The 17,087-nt window shown below is 40.1% G+C and overlaps 2 protein-coding genes across 4 annotated transcripts in view; one reads left to right on the forward strand and one right to left on the reverse strand.

Moving 5' to 3' along the window:
- MARCHF5 (membrane associated ring-CH-type finger 5) overlaps positions 1-13,511 on the reverse strand; it is a 31,502-nt gene extending 17,991 nt beyond the window's left edge. The window contains exon 1 of the mRNA XM_049810442.1: positions 13,193-13,511. Within this exon, the coding sequence (XP_049666399.1) occupies positions 13,193-13,236 (44 nt within the window). The 5' untranslated portion in view covers positions 13,237-13,511. The remainder of the gene's footprint in view (positions 1-13,192) is intronic.
- A 752-nt stretch (positions 13,512-14,263) lies between these two features.
- CPEB3 (cytoplasmic polyadenylation element binding protein 3) overlaps positions 14,264-17,087 on the forward strand; it is a 96,826-nt gene continuing 94,002 nt past the window's right edge. For all 3 annotated transcript variants that reach the window (XM_049810436.1, XM_049810437.1, XM_049810440.1), the window contains exon 1: positions 14,264-14,358. In XM_049810436.1, the coding sequence (XP_049666393.1) occupies positions 14,331-14,358 (28 nt within the window). In that variant the 5' untranslated portion in view covers positions 14,264-14,330. The remainder of the gene's footprint in view (positions 14,359-17,087) is intronic.

The raw sequence follows: 17,087 nt of genomic DNA on the forward strand, positions 1-17,087 counted from the left end.
TCAACTAGAAAACATGCTGTCACCTCGAAACAAAGTCTAAAATCTTCAAAGGAAGTTCCTGAAAGTCATCTGACCCAATTCTGCTCTGCCTAGTCATCAAGAATAGGGTGTAATGCTGAGTAAAGGAGAAGTTGATGATAATCTAGAAACAACAGTAGTAGTACTTTCATTAAAAACAGCAGGAAAGGTTAAATAGAGAATATCAAGCTCATGTTGGTCTGAACACATGGCCACAAAAGTGGTATCCATATATAGGTTCTGACTTCCTCTAACCCCAGGATGGCATTGTTTAAACTAGATTTTAAAAAGCTTTAATAAAAGCCCATGGATGACTAAAACCTAATAAGCAGACACATGAAAACAAAAAATATAATAATTTACTAGAAAGTGTACCAGAAAGATCCAGTGATTACCAGAAGTTCAACTTAAACTTATTTATATATTCTCAATTATAGCTCCAATTAAGGAAAAGTACTTTACACTTGGGTTAACCACACTATATAAAGGCAGAGCTATGAGTAAAGGACAGTTCACAGAATCCTGCTGGCAACTTTCTAGCTTGTGGATAAAATTAAACCACCTATTGTGCTTGAATCGTGCCTAACAAGGCTTTTATGGCCTTTGCTTCTACCCAACTTAGAATAAGAAATCCCCCAGAGATTTAGCTATCTCATTGCATTTTACTCTCTAGTTTGTCAAAGACAATCTAGACTATTGGTAAAAAAACCTACCTTTCATTCTGGACAAATGGAACTTTTGCAACCAGTTATTCAGGCACATCCCTTTTGCAAAGACTTCAAAATTCAGTTCTCTTAAAGGCTTTAATATTACTGCACTCTCACTTTTTCAAAAGGAAAATCTGAGAAGTCACCAAAGCTCAACAGCCTTGCTGCAAGCACTTTGCTGTTATTTGTTTTATTAAAGGGAGGAAAACAGGACCCTCCTAAAAATATGCAAAGGACAAACCAGGTAAAACTATTACTCATACAATAAGCACCGTATTACTAAAACATTACATACTTTGCTAATTAAACTGTTGTTCTTATATACGTGAGCAGCTTGGCATACAACTCTTAACAATTTAAGCTACTGAGTGCCTGCTAGGGGGCAGTAGCACTGATTCTTACCATCATGTTTAGGAAGAAAAATAAAAGTGATTAAAACCAAGTGGAAAAAGAAAAACCAACCAACAAAACCAAAACAAAACCCCCATACACACACACACAAAAATTTACTTCCAGAACTGAAATAGGCCATGAACAACATGATTTGAAAAGAAAAGCTGAACAAGTAGTTAAGTATGTAAATAGCTAGCAAACACTGAAGAATTCTAATAGCACGAAGTTAATGCATAAAACGTTTCATGGATTTTTTTATAATGGAGATAGCATACTATATAGGGAAAACATTTTCTTAAGCATTGTTTGACAAAGCTGTCAAAAAAATCACTAACATAAAAAGTAAAAGATATGAAGCAACTAGCAAATTATGTTTTAGAGGCTATTTAAAGTCACTTCCTTGAATGCTCCTTTAAACATCTTAATTATGTATTAATTGCCTGTAATATTCACAGAATTGTATAGCAGTATGTCTGAAAGCTCCTCCTGATGAGGAAAGTGAAAAAAAAACTGAAGAAATTCCTTTAAGCCTTATCTTCGCTCAATGTCTAATTGCAAAGCAGCATGTCAGGGTATAACTGAAGTAGTAAGAGGCTCGATCAGCTTGAATTCATATACTAATATTTACACTGGCTGAAGAAAGAAAAGCTGCTAGCATGTTCTAGATACTGCAAGAACACTAGATGGCAAGAAGACCAGACACAACCTTCTCTAACAGATAACATGACCTACTACGAAGGCAGGACACCCAACTACTGACAAGGTGAACCATCTCATTTATGTACAAATAAGATTCAAAGGAGGGTGGGTTATTATTTGAGGCTAAAAAAATTTGTCTTAGTTCTAGCAATACTGCCTGATTTAGCAAAGGAAGACAGCTTCAGACCTCAGAGTAGTTTGAAAAGCCATTCTTGCTGTAAATCATCTGCAATCTACTGTATTAAATTCTTACAGCAGTCCTCACTCCCTAGGGATATTACACATTTCACTGTGTGCTAAACTTTGAGTTTTGACTGTCTCCATGGTTTCCAATACATTGGATTTACTTGCCAGATAATAAAAATATAATGAACAAGTAACTAAATGTGTTTAACTTCAATCATTTGAGGCGTCCTGGAAAAAGTATCTTCAACTATACCCTTGATCGCAGTCATCACAACCTGAATTCTACTCTTTTTAAGAAAAAAGAGCACTTGCATCATTGTTTTCAGTAGCTCAGTCAATACCCTCTCCAGTTACACAGTGACACTTAAACCAAGGCATACAAAATGTTGGTGGGGGGAAGAACAAACAAACAAAACCCCCCCAACTTTTAATTGAGAACAGCGTGCAGAAAATGACTCATTTGGCTCTCCAACTTACTAAATGACCACAGTTGAATAAAGGGAACATTTGTGTGAAAAATATCAATGCAGGCAGCAGAAAATTGATCTGAAGTTCTAGAACACAGGAGGTTGTTTCTTAGTAAAGAGACTCAAAGTATGCTATGATGCTCTAAGATACTGCTATAGCTTAATTACACATACAAAAGATTCCCCAGTCAATGTTCCCAAAAACCAACTTCCTAACATTATTGAAGAGTTTAAAAATGCTAGCACTGAGGCTGACCTTGACATCAAAACAATTATGCTTACAGCATACTGCTTGCTTGAAAATGCTGCCTATGCACCAAGGCTAGGAATCACTGCACAACTGCTTCACTGCTTTGTCAGAATTCTGTAATTAGCTGTGCCATTCAATGAACAAAATTCTATCCATTTTTCCTCTATTAGCCAGGACGTAAGTTAAAGCAAATGTTTAGCTGACTTAAAGGAATTTAACCTTTATTCCTTCAAGTTCTGAGACAAGGGATAACAAATGTTAGCCCTTTGTATCTCCTGGAAGATTTACTTTTCCATAACAGAAGGTTAACACATACTTATTAGCTTCCTTGAGTACTAACCATATCTGTGTTTTCAAAGATTGGTATCGAGATGTTTTAAATCTGCTGTTTTGAACTGGAATGTTCAATAAAATTCCCTGTCTCAAAAAGAAGAAAAAAAAGTAGTTGCTATTAAACTAGCATTAAACAATGCTGCTTTGCACTGGGGGAAAGGGAAAGAGAATTGCACCAGAAAATTACCGGTACTGGTATTTGTGGTACATCTATGCAGTAGATGACAGATGTTACAAATATCAGGAGCAACATACATACAGAATAGACCAACTTGGACATGTCTAAAATGGTAACCATCTTGACATTAACCTGTTGCTGTGACAAGCAAAAGATAAGAAAAGTCATGCGAGTCTGTGTTATGCAAACAAAATCTCCTGCAGCAATTTTTCAGTATCACACAGGTAATGTAAAAATACAAATTAATCTTTAGGCACAATATCTTTAGTTACAAAAGTAAACACATTAGCATAGACTTAATCTGTTAGAAACCAAACTTGTGACTACTCATTTTACATTCCATTCTTAGGCAAGGTAATTGTGAAATAAAAGTTCAATTTTTGTATTGTGTGCTTAGAGACTTTCATGGTTAAACTGACCATACAGGGTAAGCAATTTTTCTGTTATGTTCTTCCAAAGAAAAGAGGAGAAAAATAGGTATTGTTGTCCTAAAGCTGCAAAAATTGGCAGGAAGACTCCAAAGCAAGCAAACTGCTTTGAACTCAAGAGTTTATATAACAGACAATATTATTCAAGTTATTCTCAGTTTATAACTTCTATTTTTATCAGTATAAGAGAGCAAACCAAAAAGCTCTACTGAAGTCAGTCAACTTACATACTCCTAATATACATAATAAAAACTGAATAATTTGAGACCTAAAAATTACAAAAAAAATAATTTAAATGCCAAGAAGATATACTCTTGGGACATGAATACCTCAAGAACAACAAAACCAACCACTCAAATGTAGCAGACATTGAAAATTTGGAAATGTCTTTACTCTGAATAAATGTGAACAAAACTCCGAGGTGTCTGATCATAAAATTAAGTAACTCTCCTCAGCACTCTGTAGAATTGACTGCATGACTCACCAGTAGCACAGTCACAAGCACTCAGCACATGGCCTTCTGTAATTATATCCTTCACAGAAGGCTAATTTATGTTGGCACATTTTAGTCCAATATAAAATATCCACTTCTAAACAAAAGTATTCAGATCCCAGGAGCAGGCATTTATAACAGAGAAACAAATGAGGTGATATCAGAGGGGTATGTAAAGGCAACATTACAGCTTTAAAATAGAGGGTCTAATCTTCTTTCTAGAAAGATTGTGAAGAAATAACTACTATATTAAAATGGCTTTAAAAAAAATAAATCACTCAATGCCAGCCCCTCTTGTCCATAACAACTCTATTATTCACTACCATCACACTGTGTTAATGCTTTCTTTTAATACATACTCCTTGAAGAAGAGATGCATGACCAAAGCGAGAAACAGGCACAGATACATTAACTGAGAACACTAAATATTCATAATGGTCATCAGCATTCAATCACCTAAAAGCCTAGAAACACTTAACTACACTTATCCAAAAAGTTTGCTTCCTGTGACAGTTGTTTCCAAACATAAGCATATACCAAGATTACATGGTTAGCCTTTAAATCAATTGGTATTGGCTTATTATAGGGAAACTTATATAGCAGGCCAGTTTAATTTTAATCTTAATCAGTTAAGATAATTAAGATTTTAAATTATGAAGAAACGAACACCTAGTCCCAGATTTAATACAACTTCAGTACAGACTTCTTTTTTTAAACCAGCATTTAGAAGTGGAGATTTTGATTGGAATTTTTCTTATCCTATATTAGAGTTAGGCAGGAGGTGTACAATCCTTCCCCCAGAATCACTGACACAAAAATCCTGAGCCTAAGCATTTTCATTGAACAGTAGAAAGCTATCAACAAAAAGCACTCATATTAGTATTAAAATAAAAAGAGAGCAAAAAATCTTGGAGAAAAGGAAGAAACAAGATCCCAGTCCAAGTAGACAAGTCATCTTAACTTTTAGGTACAGATTTCAGAGCAGATGCTAAAAAAGGCTAAGTGCAGATTTGCCAGAAGATATTAGTGGACTGTCCCTCCCATATTGGCACCTCCAGCACAGTATGTTTGTATCATGCAGTGCAAATAGAGCCCTAATACTGTGTGGTCTCCCTATTTAAATTAGGATTGCTTCTAGACCTAGTATCATAGAATTATTTGGATTAGAAGGGACGACAGGAGGTCTCTAGTCAGACTTCTTGCCCAGGGCAGAATCAACACTACAGATTCATACCGGATTGTCAGAGCTTTCTCCACCTGAGTCTTGAAAAGCCCCATGAACAGAGATCCAGAGCTGCCCTGGGCAACCTACTCTGAAGCTGGCCTGCATTGCTCTCCATCCTCACATGGTGAAACCTTCTCTATTCAAATTTATGGTTGTTACTTATCATCATCCTGCCAGGAACTTTCAAAAAGAGCAAGACTGTCTCCTGAACAACCTCCTTAGTAGGTATTAGAAGGTTATTAGGTCTCCCTAAGCCACCTCTTCTTCAGGTTAAGCAGGCCCAGTTCCCTCTATCTTTTCCTCATAGGTCATGTGCTCCAGCCCCTTGACCATCTTGTGTAACCTTAGTAACAGTTTCATTTAGAAACACTAGCCAGATACAGTTTGCTTTAAAGAACTTAACCACTTCAGATTGGGTCTTCTCATTCTTCTGCACTGAAGATGGATTTGCTACTTGTGGTTAACCACAAGTGCCAGTAAAAAATGAGCAAGTCATGCACTCTTTTCATAAAGATAGGTATTACATCCTATAACAAGCTAGTACCCAACTCATTCTGTTGATGAGAGGAAGAAAATGAGATGCATCAAAAAGCTCTTACCACTTTCACACAAGGAACTTCCCATCCACTCTGCAGTACAGTAAGACCATAAGCAGGTTAAGATGTCAGAAGCACCAAGCGAACAAGTCCTAAACAGCTGGCATATTCATTACCACTTTACCTATTACTTAAAAAGGTGTTCCAAAATTAATACCTGAACCTTTTAATGGATCTTTCTCTGTAAATTATTATACATATAACACATACTTATTCAATGCATTTGCATTAATTGTCAAAAGCTTTAACTTCAGCGAGCACTGATGCCAAAGGAAACATACCATGCCAAAGGAAACAATCACAGTTAAGGACTATTGTAGAGGTCTGAGCACTTTTACATGGAAGATATCAATAAACAGGTTTTTGTATAGCTTTTTTAGATGAAGCAGATACAACGCCTGAAAATATTTGAATGCTTTGATAATACATGGAATACTAAGATTTTTAGTACCAAAAATGATAAATAGTCTCTCGGGAGTTTCCCCACACTTAAATAGAAGGAATAATTGCCTACTGTCTGAAGGTAGAAGTTAACAGTTAAGTAGCAATTAAAACATGTATGTTTGCTCCTAAGCTTATCAAAGAAGACAAAGACAGAAATATAATGCACTTAAGATAACAGTCAAAAGGTTAAGATAGTTTATAACTAATGTGCTGATGCTTTTATAATACAGATGGGCAAAAGGCATTCTACAGGTCTACAATAAGTCTTCACTAATCTTTACTGATAAGACACAGGAAGAACTCAATCTATGCAGAACCTTTGGCATAAAGAGATCTGGAATAGCAAGGAATGTACCTGGGATGAAGCAATAATGGAGAAGTCAAGCTATTAGAAAGTTATTACCATTTCAAACTTTCATTCTTCAAACCCACTAAGACATATGTAATTTGCTTTTTCCTTCCTGTATCAACATCAGCTTCCAATCAGTTCAGGTAAAGACAGGGAAAAACACCTTGTTTCCTTCCTGGTAGAGATTAACGCAGCACAGCCCATTCTTTTTTCTTATACTCTCTTCTTTCTAAGAACGCATAACCTACTCTAGAGGAACAACAGAAAGTCAGGTACTTCTAGTTCCTGACAGACTTCGACCAGAAGCCAGGGAAAGTCCTCATTCAAAAAAAAATTAATTCAACTGTGTTGTGTAGACCATAAAAAATTCCTTCAGATAGGACAATAAAGAGAAGCATGCTTAATCAACACAAGTAGAACAAACAGACTAACTGCAGAGACAGTAAATAGTTTGCAAAAAGTAAAAATACTACATAAATCCTGTAAAGTGTTTTATGTTGTTTATTACTCTGTGTATCTTATCTGGTTGAACTCCACTCCTATAAAGATTTACTCATGTCAACTTCAGTTGGTGAGATTATTCACAGCACACAACATCCAGAACAAGTTAAAGGAGTTCAGAATAAAGGTCTTTAATGAAGGACCACACTGCACTAATTACATTGCCTAGGTTGTAGCATTAAAGTCTTAATCCAAATCTGTGTCTTTGGTTACTAAAGTATCAGCAGTTAATTCTGCAAATAAACCTAAATCAGTGCCCGTGCTTCCAAAGAGGAAAGGAAAATATTCATAACAACACAAACACCACCACACATGCTAACTAGAATGAAAGGAGCAACTGAAAACTACGTACAAAATCATTGCATATGCTTTTCTTTAAAAAAAGAGAAAATTGCCATGGAATCAGATGACAGTTCAGAAAACTGAAATAGAAAACCCATGAATTCTCTGTTTTGCAACTTTAGAACCTCAATTGCTAGCATTCTTCTGACAAATCAGTGCTCTGGCAAAGACAACATTTAGTTGCAACAGTATTCCTCTCTTGATAGTATAAGTAATTTCTTAAGCCAGCTACAATTCTGCATTTTATATTTTAATTGCTTTTAAAGTCTACCTGCAATTTCAACTCTATTGTCTCCTTTAAATAAGGAATGGCAAGGTTAGAGGAAAAAACAGTCATAAGACGCTGCTTTAGTTTCTATCAAGGAGGGCTGCGTATCGACCACCGTTGAACCAACTACTATTTGTTCAGAAAATAAAGCATGCTAATTCAAAAGTTAAACCATGCTAAAATTACCACTACACTACTACATCTAAAATTACCACCTGCAGCATGTACCTACACAAGCCTTCAACAGATTTTTTTTTTATTACATTTTGACTAACATCTTTGAACACTGAAAAAACAGAAGGCAAAAGTGACCACGTTCTGGCCAGCTGGTAAATATAAGGGAAGGAAGGAGCAGGAGTTGTCTTTACTTTAGATAGTATAAGGAGTACCACAAATCACTACCACAGAACATGCTTTAAAAAAAGCCTACAAAACAAAACCCCAGCATTCTAAAGATTTGGTATAACCAATTGCAAGAGCAATCCACACATAATCCAACTAAAGTCAAGAGAATAAAGCTTAAAAATGAGTACATTTTAGCATTACAGCTCACATTAAGATAAATATAGGCAATAACATAACTAGGAGAAAGCTGGGGTGTGGCTAAGCATTTGTTTTTGTGTTTGGTTTTTTTTAAGACAGCAGATTGACCAGATTATCTTCACAAACAAATAAATCGGAGACGATCTGATGATACATTTATCATAAAAGTAACAATTTTTTTTTAAATTTGACCACACTGAAGATTTTTTTTTAATCACTCAAATATTTACATTGTCTAGGTTTTCTCTCAACATGGGCCTGCCACTGACTTCATTATGGCAAGCACATGTTTAATAACTATTTTTCAAATCTTGTCACTTCAGAAAGCAACTGCTGAACCAACACAGTAAAAAGATGGCCTAGTAAGAAGAATAGTTACTAGTCTTGTTTCCTCATATGTATTCCTAACAGCAACTCTGGCAAGACCCAGTCAAGTGTTCTGTAAGAAGGCTAAGTAGCACAGGATCACAGCCTAGCAGTAACATGCAAACTATTACAGAAACCTATAAAATAGCAAACTGACAAGATGTAGCTACAGACATAACTTAAAACCAATCTGAATTTACACATTAGTTCTGCTTAAAAACATAACTATAAAAAAATAGAAGTACAGTTAAATTATCTTTGACAAGCAAATGACACAGGAAAAATACTTAGTATTTAAAGGATTAAGTTTTTAATCAAATAGAGCACCAAAATCTGCTAGAAAGTTACCCAGAAGAATGAGAGTGTTTGAAATACGCACTAAGAAACCAGAATACTTGTTAATGACAGGTGCTACACAAGACAGCTAGAAGAAACAATTAAAAGTGTTCAACTGGAAGAACTGTTGTCAAACAGTGCTGAGAGAAAGAAAAATTATAGGACCTAATTGAACAGGAAACATGAAAAAAGCCCACAAAAAACTTAAGGGTTTTTTTGTGCATTTTCAAAATTATATTTTAAAACACAAGAAGGACTTAGTTCATGATCTTGGCATATTAGGCTCAAGAATTTCACTGTAAAGGTTCAACATCCTAATACCATTCAGAATATAATAGTTCTGGGTATTTCCTTAAAAAATGTTTTTACATTAAAAATATGTATAGCATATCAAATGGCCTCTGCCTGTTAAAATTTGACAAATGTGTTAGGATTGACTTTCAAGTAAAGTTTGCCCTGTGCACTCAATAGAGTAATGTCTATAATTTCTAAGACATTTTCACGTAATCTGGCAATTTTATTTAAATAAATCTTGAAAAATGTTTTTACATTGATTAACAGCATATAAAAACCACTGCCACATAATTTCAAATTTTTAATGGCAATTCCTATCATTCTGTAATTTAGGCATTAAAACAACACGAATAAAGGGATTAAAAATAATAAAACCTCACCATTTAGACAGACCACTAACCACTGCCTTCAAGTGCACACATTAGTTCAGGAATATGGCCCTTTACCATAGATTGCAAAGAATTCTGCATGCAGAAAGATGGTATTTTAAGACTATTATGTAGTCTGTTATTTAAACATGAACTAGAAATAAAAAAAAATTACAAGAGAGATGGAAATTCCAATTTTGAGGCCATAAAGGATCATGATTATCACCTGGACTAGTTTCCTAAATGCTGCATACCAGAGAACTCCAGAATGTAGTGTCACTTCATGGTCATGCCTACTTCTTGTGCTTCTTGTATTTATGGTGTAGCCAATCCTTCAGACAAGTATAAAATCCTTAGCTAGCAATTTCAAGTAACAAGCTCCTTACACCTTAACAGCTATTTACCATCTTTGTTACAAATCCACAGTTTGCTTCCAGACTGAAATTATGCAGGGAAAATAAAGGAGTATGGAGCACAAAATACATAAAAGAAAGATGAATCCCAGGCAACAACGATGAGATGCTATCCAGACACTCCTTACACTGGAGAAATCCAAACTGTTTTATTAAGGAAAAAAAACTTTAAGGCAAACAGATGTACAGTCTAAGAGTCAAGAGAAGCAGCCAACTGTTCTCTCTCACAAATACGTAATTAAAGAACTTGCCATAAGAGATCCGACCCTTGTATACAAAGCAGTGCATACATTCAAATCTGCAGCAACATCTTAATCCTGATACAACAGTACATCGCCACTCTCAGTGTGGCCATCTAGGTATTGGAAACAAAAGAAACCCCTATTTTTTTTTCCCTCCTTAACTATTAGAATAAAGTTAAAGTCTTATTCACTAAAAAGCTATTTTCTGCATCTTTCACTAAGAGAGCAGTATTTTATTTAAAAGTATACACTTTGTGTTATGTTATAATGCATTAACAGTTACTCTTAAGCTTTTGCATATGTATTTTTTCCTCTTACCCAGGAAAACAGCCATCTGTCATTAGCAATAAAGTAACAGGATAGAAGAGGCATTTCAACCTCTCAGAATCCCTACAGATGATTCATCTACAGGTTATGTCCCCTAAGGTGAAATATTGAAGGTTTTTCTTGATCATCACTACATACAACATGAAAACAGTTACGTATGATCTTCAGAAATACCAGATGAATGAAAATTGGTTTCTTCCAATGTATCCCTGCTCCACAAACCCAGTATGTGACCAAAAAATTATTTACAGACTGCATTTTGAGGTCTTGGTTACTCCAAAATACTTTTATTAATATTGTACTACACTCTGAATTAAATCCAAATCCTAAATACCTGGCTCCTTACCACTTCATTCTCTACTTCTCACACTACTTTTTCTAAAGTTTCCTATACTGCACCCTGTGAATTCTTATATGAAAGCCACAGCCTCTCTTCATACCTCCTTTTATGCTACCTAGGTAGTTAAAACTTTTTCCCCACTGTCCTTGTTATTAAGAAAGCCAGGGACATTTTCCAATTGTTTTAGATGATATCAACTCTACTATTCCAAGTTTACTAGAAAAAGTCTTTGCAAAGGGCCAGAGATACAAATTACAATTTCACAAAGCTAAAAGGATACAAAAATATTAAATGTATTAAATCAAAACCCACATATCCATTACACATAACAACTGAAGAACAGTAAACTGGTTTGGCCACTAGTTAACTAATTTCCTTTTTTTCAATTAACTGTTTAATCTAACAGTTGTTCACAACACAGATTATAAACACCACCTTACAGCCATTTCCCAAAAGGGTGAACTAGGACTTCATGGTATGATAGAACAGCCACAGACAGCAGGGAATCCACTCAGAATATCATGGTTTCCTAGAACTCCAAAACTTAAAATATTATATATAATCGGACTACAAACTTCAGGATGAGGATGAGGGGTTTTTTTAGTTTCAGAGGAGTTGATTCTGCAACATTCTTTCTGATGTTCTCCTTTCTCCTCTCCCCCCCCAAATAAGTCTATCATCCTCCTCCCAATTCCTTCTGTCTTCCTTAACTCTTCCCTTTTATTCCTTCCATTCACAGGAAGTGTATCCAATTGAATACTTTCCTGATAGTATTTCTAAATATCTACCTCCTTCCTGCTACTTCCCGGAAATGTACTTAGGGCTCCTGGCTGCTAGCCTCCTTGGAAGGCTTTGTTCTAAATTATTACCTAAATCATCCCATTGTCACCTTTCGGCTTCAGTTTTTCTAAAACATGGGCAAACAACTTACTCTCCCTCCCTCCAACTCACTTTTATCCTCTTTCTACATTAAACTGAAACTTCTCATCCTCACCTTCCAGGCTGCACAAGTCCTGCCCCTGCCTCACATAGTTTACATCTCCATCACTTGCCTGATGATAGCCTGTATTTCGCTAAATCCTCTTTCCTTAGAGGTGACCTGGAAAGGAGAAAAACACCAGGTGTTTTTTTTTTCCAATTCCTTATGATGAAAGTTGACAGGTTCATCAATAGAAGCCAGATCCCTTTTGGGTCCTCACCTTCTGAGACACCAGGCTAGCACAACTCCTGCAATAACAGGCTACCAATGTGTTTTTGTTGTTTATAGGGGTGGGTCTTCAGGGCTTCCTGGATGACTCAAAATTACATGTAAGGAATCTAAAGCCCTCCACGGAACAGGGTGAAAGTGCTACTTCAGATAAAAGCATAAAGAGAAAACAAGTGTAATAAAAATAATTTAAGAGTTAGTAAGCACCTTTCCTCCCCTACAATTAAGTCAAAGTACTTTTTTAGGTTGTACTTTTTTAACAGCACTGCAAAAAGCAATTGTAGGCTTTATTCAAAGGCCATAAACCCAGCAACAAAACACACAAGGCCAGTTAAGCTTCAGTCGCCTTTTGGTGGCTTACTTTACGTGCATGCCAACGCTGTCCATACCTACAGCATCCCCCAGACCCACAGAAACCGGACAGCCTTCGCAGATCTCCACCACTCTCCCCGGAACCCGTTTCAGCCCAGACACACCTCCTCCTGCCCAAACGCTTGCCAGAGCCATCCTTCCACACCCCACACACCGCCGCAGACGCGGCGCTGGTGCCCGCGGTACCCTCCTCTGATTTACGACAGAGCTCGCACGACTTCGCCCGGACCCCCAAAGCTTCCAGAGGCCAAAAGGTGACCCCGGACCCCCGCCACCGGCCCGGGCCGAGCCCCGCCGCCACCGCGCCTCGGTCCCCCGCCAGCAACGGCTGCGGGGGCCCCGCGCCGGAGCTGCCCACCCCAGCTCCCTCCGCGGCCCGCCGGCCCGAAACACGCCACAGGCAGCGCGGACCCGCCGCCGCGGGCAGCCCGGGAGAGGCGGGGGCCCTCAGGCGGCCACCCCGAGGGCTCCCTCCCGCTGGGCCCCAGGGCTGGGCCCTCCCCGTACCTGTCCATGGTCTGCGGCAGGGCCAAGCCCGTCTGCTCGGACATGGCTCCCGGGAGGAGGAGCGGGCCTAGCCGAGGGCCCGGAGCCTGACAAAGCCGGCCCTGGCGCCGACGAACCCGCGCGTCACGCGTGTGGCGGCGGAGGAAGGGAAGCGAGAGGAAAGGCGGCGAAACCGCCCTCCCGCGAGGCAGCCGGGGCAGCCCCTCCTTCAGCAGGCGGGGAGGGACGAAGCGGAGGGACGGAGCCGCACGCAGAAGCTGCGCGGCCCAGGCCGCTGGGCTGAGGCGGCGGCGGCGGCGACGCCTCTGTGAGGTCAGCGCCAAGCACAGCCACGACGCCCGTGGCCACCGCCCACTCACAGCAGCGCGCCCGCGTCATGCTGGGAAGTGTAGTCCCGCCGCCGCCGGGAGTTTAAAGGTCCGGCGGGGCGCGCCACCCCCCCCACCACCCCCTTCTTGCGGTGCCGCTCCCTCTCCCCTCCCCATGCCTCTCCTCGCCGCCGTCTCGTAGTCGCCGCCCAGCACCGCGCGCGGGGCAGGTAGGGGAACGCGGTGGCGTTCGGGGGTAGGCGGGGGGGGGAAGGTCAGCCGCGGGCCCAGCCCCGCGCCCTCTGTAGCAGCTGCCGCCCCCTCCCGCCGTCCGCCGCTGCCCTGAGGGCCTGAAGCGGCGGGGGGAGCGGGAAGGGCCCTCGTGCCACCGCCCTCCTCCTCGCGCAGCGGCCGTTGCCCCCCGCGGTGGGTGAGGGGAGCGGCGCAGCCCCGCTCCCGCCGCCGGCCGCCCCCCCCCCCCCCCCGCCCCCGCCCCCGTCACAGGCGGAGGGAGGCAAGGAGGGAGAGAGGCCGGGCCGCCTGCTCTGCCTCCTCCCCGCTCACGCGGGTCGGGGTGGGGTGGGGGTCCCTCGGGGCAGGGGCACCCTTCCTGCGCACCCCCGCCGTTCCCTCGCCTGCCGAACAGGTGCGGGCGGCCCCCGCCCCCTGCTCGGCCGGCCGGCCGACCTCCCCGGGACCCGCCCTTGGGGCGGGGAGGCCCGAGGGGAGAGGAGAGCTTGCTGGGTGCCTGTCCCGGCTTACGCTTCCGAGGAGGGCGGTGGCTGGCACGGCGGAAGATAAATTAATCCGTTTCTGTGGGCTTGTTGGCAATGACAAGGACGAGCGCCCGGCGCCCTTGTAAGTGGCCTGTCGTGCGCGATGGAGGCCTGGTGGCCACTAGCTTCTGTGCACAAGCGGGGTGAGGCGTGGGACGGCTGGTGGTAATGTCAACGCTCTCCTTTCAGTTTGTAGACGTGCCTCCTAATGGGAAAAAAAAGTCTTCCTGAAGTGCTTTTAAAATTTGTTATATGCTCTGAAGTCAAAGCAGAGTATTGCAGTCTGTGAAACTGGAAGTTCAGAAGCTAAAAAGCTTTTATAGAACAAAGAGGAGGATAGCACCGGGAGAGAAGTTGCCTTCCCATTTATCTCCACCGTGGGTGTCTGTTTTCCACACTTACTTCTCAGTCCAAGCGTATGCATGTTTGCGTGCACGTAAAGGTTCTGCGTAATGCCATGTTCCCCAAGCAAAGGGCAAGATCCTACTTTTCGGAGGCAATTGTGACGTTCCGGATTCTTGGGAAGGTTGCTTAGTAAAGATCAACTTTGAATTTTTCTTTTCAGGTTATATATAAATATATACGTATGTATATTTTTAATAAATAGTTCCTGTAATAAGTTTCATTACACGTAACCAGTCCCTGATACCTTGTGTAAATTACAACTTTGTTATACTGCAGTTGCTGTACAAAGTAGTAATTTACGGGGCCAACCCCACAATTGTACAGCTGCGTCAATCTACATCTGTTCTTGGCTGAGACAAGTAGCATTTGCGTGGTGGATATACATGACTATAGACATCAGGTAGAATAAGAAGGAGACTTCAGTGAATATACTGGATTCTTTGACTGTGCTGCCTTAGCTAAGGAAAAATCAGTCTGGTTTTTAGAGTCTTTGTTGAGAGAAAAGTGGTGTAAAAATGTGTGTAAAGTATCTGGACTTGGACTTGTAATCTGTATTATATGTATAGAGTAGGAAGGGTGTTGTTTATTTTCTAATTGCTACAAATATAAACAGGAATGCTGAAGTAGTTACAGTGATGTAAATTTCTTTACAGGAAGTATGTATAGAAGCAGGTAGGAAGAAGGCATCCCACTGACATCCTGTCCCAGAAAATTTATTTTGTACTTATTCTTGGGACAGTAAAATTCAGTTTTGCTTGCACTGCTGAGAAGTCTTGGATGTACAGTGGCCTAATAAACCATATGGGCATGGCTTCCTGGAATAGAACCTAATACACACTGTCCCAATTACAGCTGTTCATGAAACATAAGAGCAATATTAGATATCAGAGTTTCTGGTTCCTAATCTTGGTCTGGAATAAGTGCCTTGTCTATTGGCCAGAACACTGATACACTAGTCTAGCCAAATGCTTAGGTTTTATGTATTTATTCTCAAATGTTACAAATGGAAACAGGGAAGATGGTTTTATTCCTAGGATTATGTGATTTGTGCAATTTCTGTATTTTTGCTTTGGAGTGGGAAGGATATGTTAGTTGCCTGCCATTTAGGATAAAGCTATGAGGTCATGATGAGTAACAATGGTTGTGAGCAATACTTACCTGAAGAAATGTAACCAAAACCTAGGGTCACTTGGCTACCATTTGGGGCTGAAGAACAGTCTGTGACAAGGGGCAGCTGCTTTTCTCTACCACTGGCGCAGGGAGGGATGACAAGACTGGACAAAACTTGAATATCAGGTCAAATAGTGAACATTTGGTAGGTTTGGAGGTGGGTTTTTTTTCGTGTTTGTTTTTTTGTCTTTTTAATCCCAAACATGAAAGATAAAACCATGATAGGACAAGGGGTAATGGTTTTAAACTGAAAGAGGGTAGATTTGGATTGGACATAAGAAATTTTTTACAATGAGGGTAGAACAGGTTCCCCAGAGAGGTGGTAGATGCCCCAGCCCTGGAAACATTCAAGGTCAGGCTGGACAGGGCTCTGCGCAACCTCATCTAGTTGAAGATGTCCCTGCTCATTGCAGGGTGTTTGGACTAGATGACCTTTAAAGGTCCCTTCCAACCTAAACTATTCTATGAGTCTATAATGGCAGACCTTGTAACATCCCATAAATAGCTTAAAGATTCTGAAATCTAAAAATGGATTTGTGCCTTTTCAGGATTTTGTTGGACAGCTTGGGTTATGTGTTCTCCATTTGTCTGCTCTTCTCAGAATCAAAGTGTGATCCTAAAATACATATATAACCAACTGTTTCTAAATTTGAGAAAAAACCTCCTTATTCCCTGACATTGCAAGAGTTGTCATTCCATCCTCATCTCTTCCTCTTAACAAGACTGGATATGCAGCTGCTCTATTCAAATCCTTGCTTTATTCTCCCCAACAATCTCCTCCTTCAATTCACTCTCCCTCATCCCTTTTTTCTCTTCATTTTCTTTCCACTTTTTATTCTTTATGCTTCCTTCTTTGCATTGGCAATTTCCACTATAAATCTCACGTTTCTTTCTGCAGTTTTTTTTTAAACTATTGCTTCCCCTATCACTCTTTAATAGATTCTTCTTTGTTCCTTCCTTCTGTCTCCATGATGTTCATTCCACTGTCTCACTCTGTTTTCTCTTACCTTCACCTGGTAGTAGCTGCATTTGAGCCCAGAGAGAATTCTCCTGGGAACAGACTCCTTTTCACTAATGCAAAGTGAGGTAAAATGATTGCTACTAGTTGAGATTCAGCTGAATTCAGCCTCACTGATAATAACTGGAGATGGTAGCCATTTTGAATTAAATAAAACTGCACATTTGAAGGCAAGTACAGAACTTAATGAAAGTTACCAAAACCAATATAAGCTATTT

The sequence above is a fragment of the Accipiter gentilis genome, chromosome 9 (assembly GCF_929443795.1).
Source record: "Accipiter gentilis chromosome 9, bAccGen1.1, whole genome shotgun sequence".
NCBI lineage: Eukaryota > Metazoa > Chordata > Aves > Accipitriformes > Accipitridae > Astur > Astur gentilis.